The sequence below is a fragment of the Hippoglossus stenolepis genome, chromosome 4 (genome assembly GCF_022539355.2).
Source record: "Hippoglossus stenolepis isolate QCI-W04-F060 chromosome 4, HSTE1.2, whole genome shotgun sequence".
Taxonomy (NCBI): Eukaryota; Metazoa; Chordata; class Actinopteri; order Pleuronectiformes; family Pleuronectidae; genus Hippoglossus; species Hippoglossus stenolepis.
Genome location: NC_061486.1, coordinates 2,474,341 through 2,491,006, shown reverse-complemented (window position 1 = coordinate 2,491,006; position 16,666 = coordinate 2,474,341). Strand labels below are relative to the sequence as shown.

The 16,666-nt window shown below is 42.3% G+C and overlaps 1 protein-coding gene across 1 annotated transcript; it reads right to left on the bottom strand.

Moving 5' to 3' along the window:
* Positions 1-1,177: 1,177 nt before the first annotated feature.
* Positions 1,178-12,142, bottom strand: LOC118106685. Its single transcript, XM_035155404.2, has 4 exons — positions 11,797-12,142; positions 10,022-10,397; positions 6,245-6,450; positions 1,178-4,132 (listed from the first exon to the last, which is right to left on the bottom strand). Exons 1-4 carry the CDS (start codon positions 11,860-11,862, stop codon positions 4,037-4,039), a joined length of 744 nt encoding a protein of 247 aa, XP_035011295.1. The 5' UTR covers positions 11,863-12,142; the 3' UTR covers positions 1,178-4,036.
* Between the last annotated feature and the right edge of the window lie 4,524 nt (positions 12,143-16,666).

Genomic DNA, 16,666 nt, shown 5'->3' with positions numbered 1-16,666 from the left:
TCATGTATTTACCGTTTACTTAAGTAATATTTTCAATCAAGAAATGCAAATTGAAATTATATCGTCCCACAGTGATGTGAATACTTAAAATATTTTTACCTGCGGAACTGAGTAACTGTAAAATCTGCTTCTAACAGTGGAAGCATGTTTGTTTTAGTTTTTTTGCAGACGGCAGCTGAACAGACTTTTCAAATATGATTTTTACGTAATTAAGTAATTATTAAGATTTCAGGGAGATGTTGTAGTAAGCTTTAACGTTTTTTAACTGGGAGGTCAATAATCAGTCTGATAATCTGATTATAATCACTCATGGAAATATGTTTTGGTTTGATACATAAAGTTTAATGTGTCATTCTTTGTTTTCAGTTGGTTCAGCAGTTTTTCAGTATAATGAATTCCACACGTCCGTCCAACCATTAGACTATTTATCGTTTGAGGGTCCTGTGGGGGGGCTGGAGCTGATCCTGGCTGACATTGGGCGAGAGGTGGGGTTCACCCGGGACACGTCAGCAGCACAGTGCAGGGCCTTTAGATGAATCATTGGAAATGCAACAGGGAATCTCCTGGTCTACTGGTTCCTGTATTAAAGTCATGGTAACGACAGGATGTGTACGAAACTGTTTTGTGTTGTTAATGTGTTTGTGTATCCACTGGTGTTTCAGAGCATCACAACATGTCCTGCACCAGACAGTCATGTTGACCATCACTGTAAACAGCTGCTGTGCATGTGTGATTATGAGTGTGTGTGAGCAGCCGGGGTCCCGACCCTCTGTTAATCCCCGGTGCTCTCCAGATGTGATGGAGACCACAGCTGGATCTGTCCCTCCACTGACATGCATGGCCAGGGGGCTGTTGCTCCGCCCCCACAGCCACCAACATCTGTAAACATCTGCTAGAACCACATTTCAGTAAAGTGTTGCTGTTCTGTGTTGCGTCTCAGAAAGAGATCACTGGTGGAAACTGAAGGAACAGGCTGAACACTGGGTCACCACAAAAGATAAAATATTACAACTTTAATAATAAACACATAGCGATGATAATAATGACACAAAACAGGTGAATATATTTCTCCTTAACTTTATTGTATAAAAAAAGAAAAAAGTACAAAATTCATGTAGAAATTTTACAATAGAAAACAGTTGAAAATCAGCAAAACACAAACTGCATGTGACTGACACTGAGCGCCGTTGGTAGGGGGCGGGGCACGATGAACCAGGAAGTGCACTCTCACGAGAAAAACAACCAGGAGGAAGAGCAACTGCAAAGTGCTGCAGGTTGAAGTCCTTCCTTTACTTACAGGTGGACTTATGGAGAATCTAATGAGTTATTCTATCAAACATATCGAATATGGCAAAATAAAACCTGACGAAACTCCTTTCGCCAAAACCTCCAATCGACTCCCTGTTGAGTTTTTGAGGCATTTTAAGTTTAGCAGGTCAAATACTCCGTTAAGTGGGCTCTTTTTAGATTAAGCTATGTTACAGTGCATTATTAGTAGTAGTAGTATTTTTAGCATGTGCGGCACCAGTCATACTGCCGCTGTCCGAAATCACACAGGCCTTCACAGGTTCAGAATTAAATTCACATTAGAAACACCTGGTTGAAGTTTCAGGCAGGTGAAGCTGTTTAACGGTCTGTGAGGCCGAATCTCTTCTTTGTGCTTTAAAGGGAGTTTTAGTATTTTCCATCTGATCTCAACACATTGAAGGACAACACCTCACTTGCAGTTCTGCGTCCTTCTGTTATGCTGATAGTACCGTTTGAAATCACAATTCCTTAAGCTGATAACATTTGAAATGAAAATGATATATTGTCTTTCGCTGAAGACATTGACACCTTTAACTCCCGGCTCTGTCTTAACAGTTACAACGCAAGTACAGCTTAATTCATAGTTTTGATCAGGAATGTAAGAAAAAATAAATAATGTAATACATAAAAAAAATGAAAAACCAAGGAACCAAAACAAAAAACAAGCTACAGAAAGGCTACTTTTCAAAATAAATTACGCTCTTAATACGAGCAATTTACATTTCCTCCCAACTACAAAGAAAATAATCACATAACTGAAAGGGGTCATTTTTATAAACATCATCAAATACTTTTCAACAATCAAAAGATCCAAATCATATAATTTGCTTTAACTCTTGGAAAACCATCTCAAATCCACTGGATTTAAATTCAGACTCGCTCTGCTGTTGCCAACGGCCGCTCAGAAAAACTAAAAGATGTCCAACAAACACAGTGAACTCTCGCTTAGATAAGTACTTTTTTTTTAAAGTCCGCCAAAAATGTTCAGATTACTCAGATTCATCGTCCAAAAAAAAAATATTTACATACGATCAAGTAACTATAAACACTGTCGACACAGGCGAGTGAAACCCTGCCAGCTCCCAACACTGGCAGAATGATTGGTGTGGAGAAATGTACAGTGGCAGTTCCCAGTGTGTGTGTGTGTGTGTGTGTGCGTGTGTGTGTGTGTCTGTGTGTGTGTCTGTGTGTGTGTGTGTGTGTGTGTGTGCATAGGGATTAAGCCTTTCTGTCCTGAAATGACCTTAAACCATGCAGAGGCTGGAACATTTGAATGTAATGCAAATGACACTTGAGTTAAGTGACTGAAAACAAAGCACTTCAAGATTGTATATGTGTGTGTGTGTGTGTGTGTAGATGTTATGTGTGTGTGTGTGTGTGTGTGTGTGTGTGTAGCTGATTGTCCTGGTGTTGGACACGAGGCCTCAGTCGAGCTCTGAGCATGAAGGCACTTCGTATGAAGCAGTTTCAGATTGGGAGAGAGATTCACTCTGTGCTTGGATCCACAGTCAAATAACACCCGACGTTTCCCTGCGATGAAACTACAGCTTCCAGTTTCACAGTTTGTAAGAATGGGGGCAGAATAAAGACACAACAGTAACATGCACACACGAGGTGAGGGTCGAATCATGTCTGTGATGATTCTCTGAATTAGTTTTAACCAACTCAAACAAGAGCTTATGATGATGAACAGAAAATTTAACAGAATCACTGGAAAGAAGAGAAATCGTCTGTTCGGACAAACGTGAAACATCCTCCAGCAAAATGGGGGGGGTTTTAAACTTTAAATGAAAAAAAGCTTCTGAAGAAGATGAAGACCTTCACTTCAGAACCAGGTCATTTATTAAAGGAGACATATTATGATCATACTCAGATTCATAATGTTAATTTGGGCTTTTACTTGAAAAGCTACAGCTGCTCTAATCAGCCTCTGTCCGAAACAACTGGTTTTAGTTTAGTTTTTGTGATTGGCCATCTTCTTCAAGCGTGTGAAGGAAATGTCGTCCTCAGCGCTCGTTTTTAGGGGGCGTGACAGATTAGCCACCAGGCGTGCATTATGTAAATGTCATATGACATCACGATGATGCAAAGTATGTTCTGGACCAGTGACGATGTGTTTCAGGTTTTTCCTTTGGGGGAGAGAAGCTTTGAGTTTTTTTTATCTTTGCAGAACTTAAAAAAAAACCTGTATAACACACAAGGGGAAAGAAACCCTGAAAAATCATCATATGTCTCCTTTAATATCCCACTTTCTAATTTACCTCATCAGACTCTTTCCATGTGTTCGACCCAGGTCTGTCATGTGCGCACACACAAACACACACTGACTCACACACATACTGGAGTCTCGCCTGCTACATAAACATCGGACCCCCAGATGTGGACAAACACAGTGAAAACAAATTGATTTTACAAAATATACACGTAGAAAAGTGAGCGTCAGTCCATCAGCTGCAGTCCGAACCAGCAGACTGACTGACGGACGGACCATCGTTCAGACAGACAGGCAGGGTCCAGTTTCCACAGGCTGAGAAAACACCTCCAGCCCATTCTCACAAAGTCTTTGTTCAAGAACATGTTTGATTTCAGTTTGCGTTTTGTCCTCGAGGTTCAAATGAACAACGGTGCGGCAAACAGATATTTCTCCTCACGAGCGACGGGCCAGTGTTCGAGTCCTGAATGTAAAAAAGTCACCATGAGAACCGGTGGTTGCAGGGGACACGGTTACCTACGTGAGCCTGTAGAGGGTGCTCAGCGTCTGGGTGATGAAGTTGAAGAGTCCTCGGCACGCGTCTCTCCAGTCCTGCCAGTGGGGGGCAGCGTGCTGTGAGAGAGAAAAACAAAAGTGGTGTTTAATGACTGAGAAACAACATAACAGAATAAATCACATCATAAAGATGGACGACATAACAGTTCCCAAAAGTGAAGCCGAAGCATCTCGATCGCCCCCTGGTGGCTGGCTGCAGAGTAGGTCATGTTAGCAGACGGGACATGGACCAGTACATGTTTTCGGTCATTTTCGGTCGTTCAGATCACACTGATGTATGTTCAAGTTTGACAGATTGACAGCTGAGACTATATCACGATTGGTCGAGCACGTGTACAGGCAGGACCTTGATGCCATGGCCCCACCCCCTAATCGCAACTGTACAAACTCCAGCTCCAAATGACGTCATCGGAGACGCGATATTTTGGCTTCATTTCTGTTTAGTGGGAGGAAGTGGAGACGTGTCAAGTCTCAACAATAAGCATCTGGGTGGAAAGAGAAATACTCCTGAGGCTGATTATTCAAGGTCTCATAAAGACGGAGAAGTAAACGTTCAAAATAACATGATGTAATGGGGGAGTGATGAGGAGGACGTGGTGGAGAGAAAGAGAGACGACATGTCGATCCCTCAGCACAGCTCGAACAAGAGGATAAACAAGTGTGTGTCTGTGTTGGAGATGCTACTCTGAACTGCCTGAACCTCCCGTGCCTGTGGTTAACCTTCTCCTTCCCTCCTTCCCTCTTTCCTTACAGTTGAATCTCCATCCCTCCGTCTCTCAGTTTCTCACTTGTTCCTTCCCTCGTTCCTTTTGTTTCAAACTGCTCGTTTGGAAAAAGTGTCCGATTGTGCTTTTTGGCTTGAATCGGTTGTAAACAACACACACACGCACGATTTTCCCTCGAAAATACAGTCTGTCTGTCTTCCTCATGTACACACACATGCACACACATGCACACACAGACACACAAACAAACAAATACACAGGACAGAAGACAGTTCATTGAAGGCTGCAATCCTAAAAAAACTGCTACACTTGTCTGCAAAGGGACTGCTGTGTGTGTGTGTGTGTGTGTGTGTGTGTGTGTGTAGTCCATGTCAGAGTGAGAGCCATGGGTAGGTGACGTCATCTTTGTTTATGTGCATAAGGCGGGATGGTGGGGAGAGAGAGTCGAGGGGTGGAGTGTGTGTGTGTCTGTGTGGGGGTGGGGTGGGGTGGGAGGGGAGGGGAGTGCTGCCAACTCCTCACGCGATCTTGAGCGTAGAGGAAGGGAAGGAGGGAGGAAGGAGGGAAGGAGGGAAAGATAAAGAAATGACAACAAAATAAAATAGACCTCTGCAGAGAGGAAAGGCCGTCGTTTCATTTAATTTGTAAAATTGGCATCATGCGTTTCATTAAAAACTACAGCACAGTTATTGAGTCTGATGATAACGGTAAGAAAAGGCAGAAAGAGCGATGGAGTGGTGTAAAGGAAATAAGAGAAGGAGGGAGGGAAGAAAGGATAAAGACGTATGTGCATTCTGCCATTTATGTGGAGAGAGTAAGAAATAAAACAAACAGAAAAAGAAATGAATGAAGGAATGAAGAGAATGAATGACTAACAGATGATATGGATTCACTCTCTCACACATTCTAATATTGATCTGTCTTCAAGACTGCCACACACACACACACACTCCTACACACACATCTCACGTGTCCGTCCATGCGAGAACACACTGGTCAGACAAGATGATAAGAGTCTGTATGTGTGTATGTGTGTGTGTGTGTGTGTGTGTGTGTGTGTGTGTGTGAGTGACAATCCATGTGACTGTGCTGTGTTCAAGGACACAGTAAACATTGGACACACACATCCACAGTTCAGTCTGGGTGAGGGGACAACACTAAAAATGACCAGCATCTGTGCAGCACTGCACTAACGTCCTCTGGTCATAATTAGTAGTTCAATGTTTACAGTCCACCTTTGCACATTTGGTTCTCGTTGCACTGCTGTCTTATACAGTGTATCTCTTAATAATGCAACGTTTATTTTGCTACTTTCTGGACGTCTGTAGTTAATTGTCTATTTGTGTAACGTCACTTCTTTTTTTATCATTATCACTTTATTCTTTATTTCAGGTCAGTGTAAGTCGTCATATTAATTTCTCTACAATAATGGTTTGTGGCTTACCGCTCTGCGGAGGACTGTGGCGTTGTATTGATCTCCGATGGCTCTCAGCTGACTGGCCACTCTCCTGACCTCCAGCTCCTGCTCCGCCTCTCTCCTGGGATCCCTGTGGTACGGTGCAGACCAGGATGGGGGCTCGTTCCTGGGCAGCAGGTCAGGCAGAGGCCCCTGCTGGCTGGAAGCCCTCTGGTGTTCCTCTATGTCAGCGTCTGCAGGAGGAAAGATATAGAATTTATAATATAGAAAATACAAAGTATATTCTTCTCCCTCATATTCTTTTTTACCATCGTTCTTCCTCATGCTCTCTTTTGTGTCTCTCTTGAGCAGAAATGTTCATGTATGAAGAGACAGAGGCGCTGCATTGGTTACACAGAGCCTCTGGTTATGCTTAATTGATTCTCAACAAGCAGTGTACATTAATTGCCTCCTTACACAATGTAGACAGTTCAAGTTAGGGTGGGTGGGTGTGGGGGTCCCTATGCACACATAGTAACACAGGGCAAACTACACAGACCAGGCTGCCAAGCAACAGAGACACATTTAATGAGCAAACACACCAGACACACACTTCCCAGACGTCCTCAGTCTCACCAGCTTCCACGTGACTTCACAGGGAACGTACAGAGATACACAGGCAGATAATATGGACTCAAATATTCTGTATTTTGCTCACTTAAAACAGAGGCAGTGACTTTTAACTCTGATGCAGTGAGAACACAAAACTAATGAAGTGAACGCTTGATATTTTATTTATAAATTCCTACAATTAAACTTGATCGTTGACCTTAAAAACATAACAAAATAGTGGTTCCCAGTGGGGTTGTTTATTCCACTGGCCTAATTCGCACGCACACACACGTACACACACACGTACACACACACGTACACACACATTCCTTAAGGAGTCTGAAGGTTTGACGGTGATTTATTTTCCTCTCAATGGAACTTGGGAGAGTAATCTTTTAATCTGCTTAATAAGTCTGGTATTGAGAGGTACTGTATGTTTGTGTGTGCGTTTAGGTTTGTTGTGTGTTTGTGTTTTTGTTTACAGACAGATACCTGTAACTTCTGTCCAGTCACAGACACTAAAAGAGATAAAAATGATTTTATGAATCTTTAAATTTTTTATTTTATATCATTACTATGACAGTATTAAGGATTTATTTTATTTTTGATAATTTACTTATTATTTAGTTATTTTTTTCTTCAACTAGTTGAGTGTCATAAATTATATGACATGAAATTTCATAGTGTCCTTTTGATACCACTTCTCTTTTAGTACCCAGTTCTATGAAACACCTTTGGGCCCCAGTTTGCTTTTTTACTTCATACAATCCCAGCTCTCGACCACTGGCACAGAGACGATCGCCTACGGCAACCACAACCCTAGTTGCCACAGAAACTGGCACCCCTGGCAACGACAGCACTTTGCTAGGAGGATTACAACTGATCCTTTAAAGATGCAGGTGACTAGACAGAGCGAGAGAGACGGAAAAGAGAGAGCGCTAGGAGAAAAATAACAAACGGGAAAACCCTGGCCTGTTGCCAAGGTAACTGTAAGGCAGCACTCCTGGAGACGTCTCAATGCGATTGGCCGACAGACCGGGGGGTCGTGCTGTGATAGGATGGAATGAAGGAAACGGGCGGGGCAGGGGATGAACCTGAGGCTGACGAGACGAGAGAAGAGAGAGAGAGAGAGAGAGAGAGAGAGAGAGAGAGAGAGAGAGAGAGAGAGAGAGAGAGAGAGAGAGAGAGAGAGAGAGAGAGAGAGAGAGACAGAGAGAGAGAGAGAGAGAGAGAGAGAGAGAGAGAGAGAGAGAGAGAGAGAGAGAGACAGACACAGGCTGGTTTGGTTGTCGGGTAAATCAGATTAACTATCAAGTTTGTTTGTATTATTTGTCATGATCATTTATATTATTTACACTGACTTATTCTGTGAAATTGTTCATCAGTACAGTCCAAGCGATTTATCTGTTGGCCAATAAGATTTGCCGATATCACAGACATATCAGTATCTGCGTTTATATTTGCTGATACAGAATAAACAATGCAGTAAAGATTTAGAGTTATTCATAATAAAGTTGATGGTTAAATTTCAACCTTCACTTCCTTTCCTTTGTCATAATAACAAACATGTATCATGCAATATATCTGTATCAGAATATTTTGACCCCTTAGGCCCCGTGAATCTCTATCAGTGGGATTTATTGCTGAATGATTTAACAGGATTAAGAGCATAATTAACTTCCTGACTCCCTCAGTAACTAACTGTTGGACTGAGTGACGAGCACAGCGACTGATTAACCCCAGTAACGAGCTTAAAGTCTGACAAACGGACTTTTCACTTCACAAACTTAACTACCTCACAGAATGAGCTCCCTGAGAAATCTGCGTCCTGACTGAATGACCTGATTTACTGTTGGTGACAAACTGATTATAAGCGACTGACTTGTTGGCAACACCTGCAGGTTACTGATCATCCTCCCAGATCATATTGAGAGGGATCCCTCCCTCGCGACTCTCTGAGTTTTTGTTGCACCTTGTTAGGATTTATGAATATGAGCTATACAGATACAATCTTATTAATTGATTAATCTTTACTATTTACAGTGTAATGCTGACTATCCACACTATAATCCTATCGTGTTGTGTTTATTCGTCTTTTGCTTTAATCTCGATGACAGATGACTAAAACCCTCGAAGCAGATTTATAACATTCAGCTTTATAAATATAAATGTGTCTTGACGTGACTTTGTTGCTGCCGGGCTGAGGCGCTCAGAGCAGGAGGAAGTGTTGCTCACTGATTCTTTACTGCAGCCAGACTACAGAGGACAAGTCTGAACATGTCTGACGCTCAGCTGACCTGCAGCTGAGAGGAAGAGGAGGAGGGGGAGGAGGGAGGAGGGGGAGGAGGAGGGAGGAGGGAGGAAATGGTCTGTTTACATTCCAACAAATCTGTCACTTAACTGTGGCTCACTGTCAGATGTAAACCTTCCTTTCTTTTAACTGCTGCCACTTGAATTTCACTTTCTACAGTTTCCAGGAACAATTCTTTAACTGACTGGATCCATCACGTGGGTGTAAAGGTGTCTCCCTCTTCACTGACTGAATGATCACAACAGCCCAAATTAATCACTGAAATAATTCACTTGCAGCAGAATCTCCCACTGACTGTGACTGCGACAGAACACAACTGTGTCAAGTCATAAATCAACAACTCACACACAATTTGTCACAGGATTAAATCAAACAATAGCAGAGACTATTAAATAAGTTTCCCTTTCAATGAATCTCTCATTTGAGCCGACTGAGTTCTGTGTAGCTTCATGACGCACGCGCCTGCTACAACAGAAGAGTCACATGAGTGACGGCTCATACCTCCACCTCCACCTGGCCTCCATCAGCTCCGCCCAAACCGCCTGGCGTCATGGAAATACAGCCCGGGACGCAGCACACACACACAGACCGATACTCTCCTGTTAACTTCAATGTTTACTAAAGGGGGGTGGTCTTTACAGCTCAGTCGCATCTGACCTTTTATTCATTTCCATCAGAACCTGCATCCACTGCTGCTGTGATCCAGTGAATGTGCAGCTGCAGCACTGGACCTGGCAGCACTGACCATACATCAAGGTTAAAGGATAATTAATGTGCTCTGATACAGAACTCCTGTAGGTGTGAGCAAGGGGAGGACTCTCCCACATGAATGCAACACCTAAATTGTAATCTGTAAGATAAGCACTGTATTGTTGCTGTGGACAAGTGAACGGATATCTTACCTGACTCCTCTCCTGACAAGGCACTGGGCTTTACAGCTCCTCCATCCCTCTCCTCCCTCCGGTTGCAGAGCTGCAAAGGAGGAGGTGCTGATGATGGCGACAACGCAGGAAGTTGCTGGTGCGTCTGATCAGGAAGCGGGTACGGCAGATGGAGAGGGTGCAAAGGATGCAGATGGTGGTGGTGGAGGTGTATGGCACCAGGGCCAGTGCCAGAACCAGTGGTGATGGTGTTGGCGGTGAGCAGGCCGGGCCAGGTGTGGAGGGGGCGAGGCACCTCCATGCGGCAGATGTTGTGATGTGGAAGAGGGCTGTTTCCTCCTCCTCCGGTTTCCCCCACGCTCTCAATGGTCTCTGCTCGGGCCATTTCACTGTTTGCCTAAATCGCACATGGAAAACATCCCAGCACATGTGTAAATATATTGTTACAAGTGTGCAATAGACAGAATACGGCTGCATCACATAAGTGTCCGACACACATGTTGTGCATAGAGGTGAAATGACTATTGATTAGGTAGAAGTAGAATATATTTTCACAATCATTTAATTGCTTCAGTCGTTTTCAAGATAAATTTCTCTCAGGATGTAACCTGCAGCTCAGCAAGATGTCTACATTTTTCACCAAACAATTTATTAGAAAAACAATAAGCAGATCAATAGATAAATAAAATAAGTGTAAACATCTCTACATTAATATACATGAAACTGAATTTATATCAACACAAATAAAAAACACCAACAGCTAATAATATAAAATAATAGCTGAATTACACTAAAACAAAATATGTAAACAACTACAGAAAAACAGGTATTTACGTGAATAAAATGGCCTCCGAAACTCGTCTGTCTAATTTTAGCCTCATTGTTTTTACCCCTGTTCAGTTTGACCGACCGACCTACATCCACCCCCCGGCCGCTGGGGGGCAGCCGCGAGTCCGCGTCAGGACCACGAGACCTGTGTTTGTAAACAGCACGAGCAGGCGCGCGCATACACACGTATAGGCGCGTGCGTGGCGGACAGTCACGAGAGCCTCGGTTACGGAGGAAATTTAACGTAAAGTAGAAAACGACGAGTTTCTCGTGGAGAAGAAAACGACTCGGACCAATCAGACGTGAATTAGTAATAATAACAATGTGATTTTCACCACAAACACGGTTTCTGACATTTTAACAGATCATTAGAAAACTAATACAAATAAATAAATACAATAAACACGAGACCTTTAATTTTCTCCTCAACTAAAAGAAGAAATTAGATTTTAGATTTAAAGTGAGAAGTGATTTACTCCACTCGGTGTCACGCTCCTCGGACCTGTTTGTAAGATGCTCTTATTTATTCAGACTTTTATTTATCAGACGAGCACCGACGCTTGTGTCTGTCCCTTCTGCATCTCGGTGTTTGTCCCGGATGAGACATGTCGGGACCTGTCACACCGAGAAATAAAACACAGAATCAGGTCCGACTGACAGAGATTCAAACCCGAGACCAAACCCGAGATAAAGCTTCCGGACAGTTTCCTAATCTGTGAGAAACAGGAGATACAACGTGAACCTGGAAGTCCCACGCTCCTCCCGACACCCGGGACCACGAAGCGGGTCGAACCCCACGCTCCTCCCGACACCCGGGACCACGAAGCGGGTCGAACCCCACGCTCCTCCCGACACCCGGGACCACGAAGCGGGTCGAACCCCACGCTCCTCCCGACACCCGGGACCACGAAGCGGGTCGAACCCCACGCTCCGGTTCACATTACAGTAACAATAAGAACCGTCCTCACTGGCTGAGTGTGACGCTCCGTGGCTGCGGGTCCGATTCCGATGGTTCCGGCCGAACATGAGATCATTCAGGTGATGGTGATGATGCGACAGGTGAACGATCACAACATGGTTAGAGTCCGCTCGTGCGTTTGGAGGGAAAAAGGTGTCAGTCCATGTCGGGCCCTTCCGGTTCGGATCGTCTCGGTTGGATGTGTGTCAGTGTCAGACCGAAGCCATCAGAGGTGTGAGGTGCCGACGAGCAGCTGAGGAGAAGCAGAGAAGAGTCAGAGCTGCTTCGGTGTCCGTCCTGAGTCTGAGTCTGAGTCTGAGCTCCGTCTGCCTCCACATCTTTTATTTATCACCTCTGCCAGCGGAACTGCACCTGACATCCGCTGGGGATTTCCACAATAAAAAAAACCTGAACCCAGAAATTGAACCACAATGGAAATGTTTCACTTCTCGCCTTTGTCTTCAGGACGTGTTTACATTTTACAGATGAAGGAAAGTTTTCAATATGTTTGAATACAATTTTATATTTTTATGGTTAATTAACACAACAAGTGCTGACATGCTCCCTGACAGGATGCTGCTGTCTGAATAAATAATATGATGTTAAGTGTTTCGTCTACAATCCATACATTTAATTTGGTAAATTTATGTCTGTCACAAATAGTTTCTTATGATATTATATTATTATTGTTATATTATTTTTTATTTACTTTTCTTATCATCATCTCCATCTTTCTTTTTCTCAATATTATTTAATCATTTTGGAAACTGAGAGTTGCAAAGCACAATTTTCATCATTTTTAAAATCATCACTTATGATGACGACGAACAGTTTAACCCTGTTTTATTTTACAGTAGATTCAGTGCAGGATGGATGTGATGTCTAACGTCTGGACTGTTAGTCGTCTAAAGTGAGGCTGGATCACGCTTCTCCATCTGTACAGGAGTGAACACACACTAGTCACATAGCAGCTTCCCCTCTTTACTGTTTTTTGTGTTTACACTGAAACCTTCTGTCTTCTGGTTCACATTGTTCTGAAGCTCAGGTGCTCGTGTGATTGCTGTGATCGTTCCAACTGTTCTTTACATTAAGAGATTCCTTCATAACATACGTTTAATGTATATGATCAGGAAAAACTCACCAGTCTGTACAGAGAAAAAGCTTCAAGAATCTTAATGAAATCTAGAACCTTCCAAAGAAACTGGGTTTTTAAAATGAAAGTCACTCTCAGATGAAATTAAGCTGAAGCCTTGTATTTACTTAAAATAAGCTCTCTTCGTACAGCAAGAGAAAAGTTGACTTTCCCCCCGATCACTTACATGGAATTTAAACTAGGGAGTGACTTTTTAACATCGAGTAAATGACAAGAGAGCAGGATAAACCGGTGTTCATGACATTGGAATGTGGCAATTATCTCAAGACACGTGAAAAAAACACGTCCTGATGTCAATACATGGTCGATGCCACCTGTGATGAAGTCACCTGTCCACTTGGGTTTTGATACCACAGCATCATCGACATTGTTTTTACTGTCCTGCAATGAGGACAGACAATGTGTGTGTGTGTGTGTGTGTGTGTGTGTGTGTGTGTGTGTGTGTGTGTGTGTGTGTGTGTGTGTGTTGGGGGGGTTGTTGCACACTGTAACCTGAGTGCAGCCATGCACTGTGAGAAAGACATAAAATGGTTTTAACTGAAGACAGGACATAATGCATTCATTTATTAACACAGAGAAGTATAAGTAAGTATTAATATGTAGAGTACAGAACAGACTTGCTGGACACAACCTGTGTGTAAAACAGACATATCTTTATTTTAAACTCACTCACTCTTTCATTTAGCTGTTTAGCAGAGTCATCAATGCCATAGATGAGAACATTTGCATATATTTGGTCAGATTATTAGTTTAAAATAAGATCATATGTACAATAATGTATTTTAATGTGTGGAAATGTCCTGTGAAAACAAAAATATGAAACTTGTAATGTATTCACAGCCCAAATTAACAATATACTAACCAGAGCCATGTTAAGTCCACTGTCCTCTCACAAGATACTTCTTTATGATTTATTTCCCATGCACCAGTGCACAGTGAGTTTTATCAACTTCTTTCTTTTCTCCCTGGTGACGTGAATCTGTTCGACTCCACTAACTAGATGCTTTTATTTTGAAGCCGGAATCACAGTGTTGTCTGGTTAGCTTGACTTCTTTAAGCAAACTCCTGCCACAACAAGTGCTGACATGCTCCCTGACAGGATGCTGCTGTCTGTGTCCTCTCTCCACCTCCCTGTCTCTTTCGTTGTTTTTATTTTGTTAAATAAAATCATAGACTTTATGCACCACTATAAATAACAACAATGCATTTCCTTCTCGCTGTGTTGATGTCCATCTGCATGTCTGTCTCTGCAAACTTTAGTGTAAAGTTTACAGTTAATGTGCCTCAGCCCCCTCTATTTCTTTATCTTGACACACACTTCCTCACCATCTCACACAGGAACCCCCGCCCCCAACACACACACACAAACACACACCCCTCCTCCTCCTCACGCCCTCAGTTGGCCTTCCTCCAAGCTGACACATCTGCAGCAGCTGCATCACAATCAGATCCTGTGGAGCTGAGTCAGCACTTAGTGTCACTGTTTATAACACATTCATTGAGACAGTGTCAAAACCATTAGTAGCTGTAATCACTGCTGACAGTTGTCATTTCAATTTGCTCGGATTCATGTTAAGATGCAGGAATCTGTCTTCCTTTGGTTGGAAGGATCAATTCATTCTGCCTTTATTTTTCTATCACTATTGTTTACCATTATTAATTCAGCTCATTAATCCAGTAACACCAAAAATAAATAATGGACTGAAACTGTAGCTCTGACTGGATCCATGTGAGTGACCCTCATGTTACACCGGAGTGTCAACAACACGTTGAGGATTAAAATGCCAGGGATTTCCCCCGTCACCTCAATCAGCTGTCGAAGCTTTCAATGCAAAGAATGTCCAAATGTCTTCAGGGTGTAAAGTGTGAGTCTGGTGGATTATTTATTAGTCGATGCGTTAAGATTTTATAAGACGACTGAATTAAGAGGAATAAGAGAAACAAACTGAAAGAATACGTCAGCTGTTGAAACTCTAACTAACAACAGTGACATGTAACTACTTTTGTTGCTTTGTGCAAAAAGCAACCAAGTTTTCAAACTACAAATTCTGATCTTAGCATCGACTACAACTATGTCTCGTGCACTTTGACTGTAAAAATATGATCAAATTCTGTTATAAGCATCATTTGAACATTGACCACTTGAACATAGGTTACATGAAGATTATGAATTTTAAGAAAAGAACAGAAATACATAGAATTTAAAAAGAATTCAGTCCAGTGAATATATTTGTTGTAGCTGCACATGTTCAGGTGGAATGTGGCTGTTATTTGGCAGATTGTCTTGCATAATTTATGAGAAACAAATCCCAATTTTAATGAGAAGACGCGTGGTGCCAAAACGTCATGAAGGTGAATTCAGATGTATTACTCTACCTAACATTTATTATAAAATGCATTTTTTCAAATTGTCATTGATGGCATGTGTGATTTTATCACTCAGTATAACATGTGTTGTTTTCCCCTGAATGTCATCAGGTCTAACATCACATTGATTTTAAGTGGTTGGCAATGCAGATCTATTCAAGCCCTCAGGAGATATGTGTGTATTCGTTTCCCAATACGCAGCCAGTGTTTTGATGCACTTGAAGCTGCAGTGGAAATCACTTTGATGGCGTTCGGGATAGATTTCCAAAACTCAAACGTGGTAAATTATAATCCAGGATTAGTGAATGTTTTGTCAACACTGGAATCCGTTTATGACAAATCGTTTAATCCCAGTTCGCAGTCAGTCATTAAACCCATTTGAAGTGTTACTGACATATGTTGGACACTTAATGAATCATTTTCAGATGCATTTCTAAAAGGAAAAATTTACTTTTTAACACAAAATATTTCTTGTACTCCAGCACATTTCTTTTTTTACTCGTGCTTTTTAATTCTACAATGTAACGTTGACACCTCTCAGCCTCGTGTTCCGGCTGCAGGAGCGTCCCAGGAGAATTACAACACGTTCTTCATGAGAGAAACCTGCAGTAAAGCTGCACGTCACAACAGCAGTGCGATTGTTCACAGCTTTTACAGCCTATAGTCTGAAATCCCTGCATATCATTAGCATCCCAAATGACTTCAGACACCCCCGCCGTCTCGACCCCTGACCCTCAGATCATTGTCTCCTGGGCACACCCTTTAGCTGCAGGGCATGAGACAGGGGCGGCACAGCTGAGCTGAGGGGTCGGAGGCTGTTTAATCGGCTGGAAATGGCAGCTTGTCTCGACCCCCCCACACACACACACACACACACACACACACACACACACACACACACACACACAGCAGCAGATTTGTACACACACCCCCTTGTTTGGAGGAGGAGGGAGTAGGGGGTGGGTCTCTCCCTGGTACATGCCCAGGCGAACATCCTCAGACAGACAAACAGACTTTGGCTGACACGTGGTCAACAGTTAGATGTCGAGATAATGAATGTTAACAAGAGTCAAGACTGTAAAATGCTTTAATGTTTATTATGAATACTGTAAATTACTTGGATAAATAATATGATGTTAAGTGTTTCTTCTAAAAATCCATACATTTAATTTGGTCAATTTGGTTTCTTATTATAATATATTATTATTGTTATATTATTTTTTATTTACATTTCTTATCATCATCTCCATCTTCCTTTTTCTCTATATTAAATATATGCAAAGCACAATTTTCATCATTTTTAAAATCACCACTTATGATGACGACGAACAGTTTAACCCTGTTTTATTTTACAGTAGAT

Excerpts from the sequence above, each read along its gene's own strand:
- LOC118106685 (XM_035155404.2), bottom strand. The coding sequence starts at position 11,862 with ATGATCTCATGTTCGGCCGGAACCATCGGAATCGGACCCGCAGCCACG. Across the intron at positions 6,451-10,021 it reads CTTGTCAGGAGAGGAGTCAG|ACGCTGACATAGAGGAACAC; the intron begins GTAAGATATCCG and ends TTCCTCCTGCAG. Across the intron at positions 4,133-6,244 it reads CCACAGTCCTCCGCAGAGCG|CACGCTGCCCCCCACTGGCA; the intron begins GTAAGCCACAAA and ends TCTCTCTCACAG.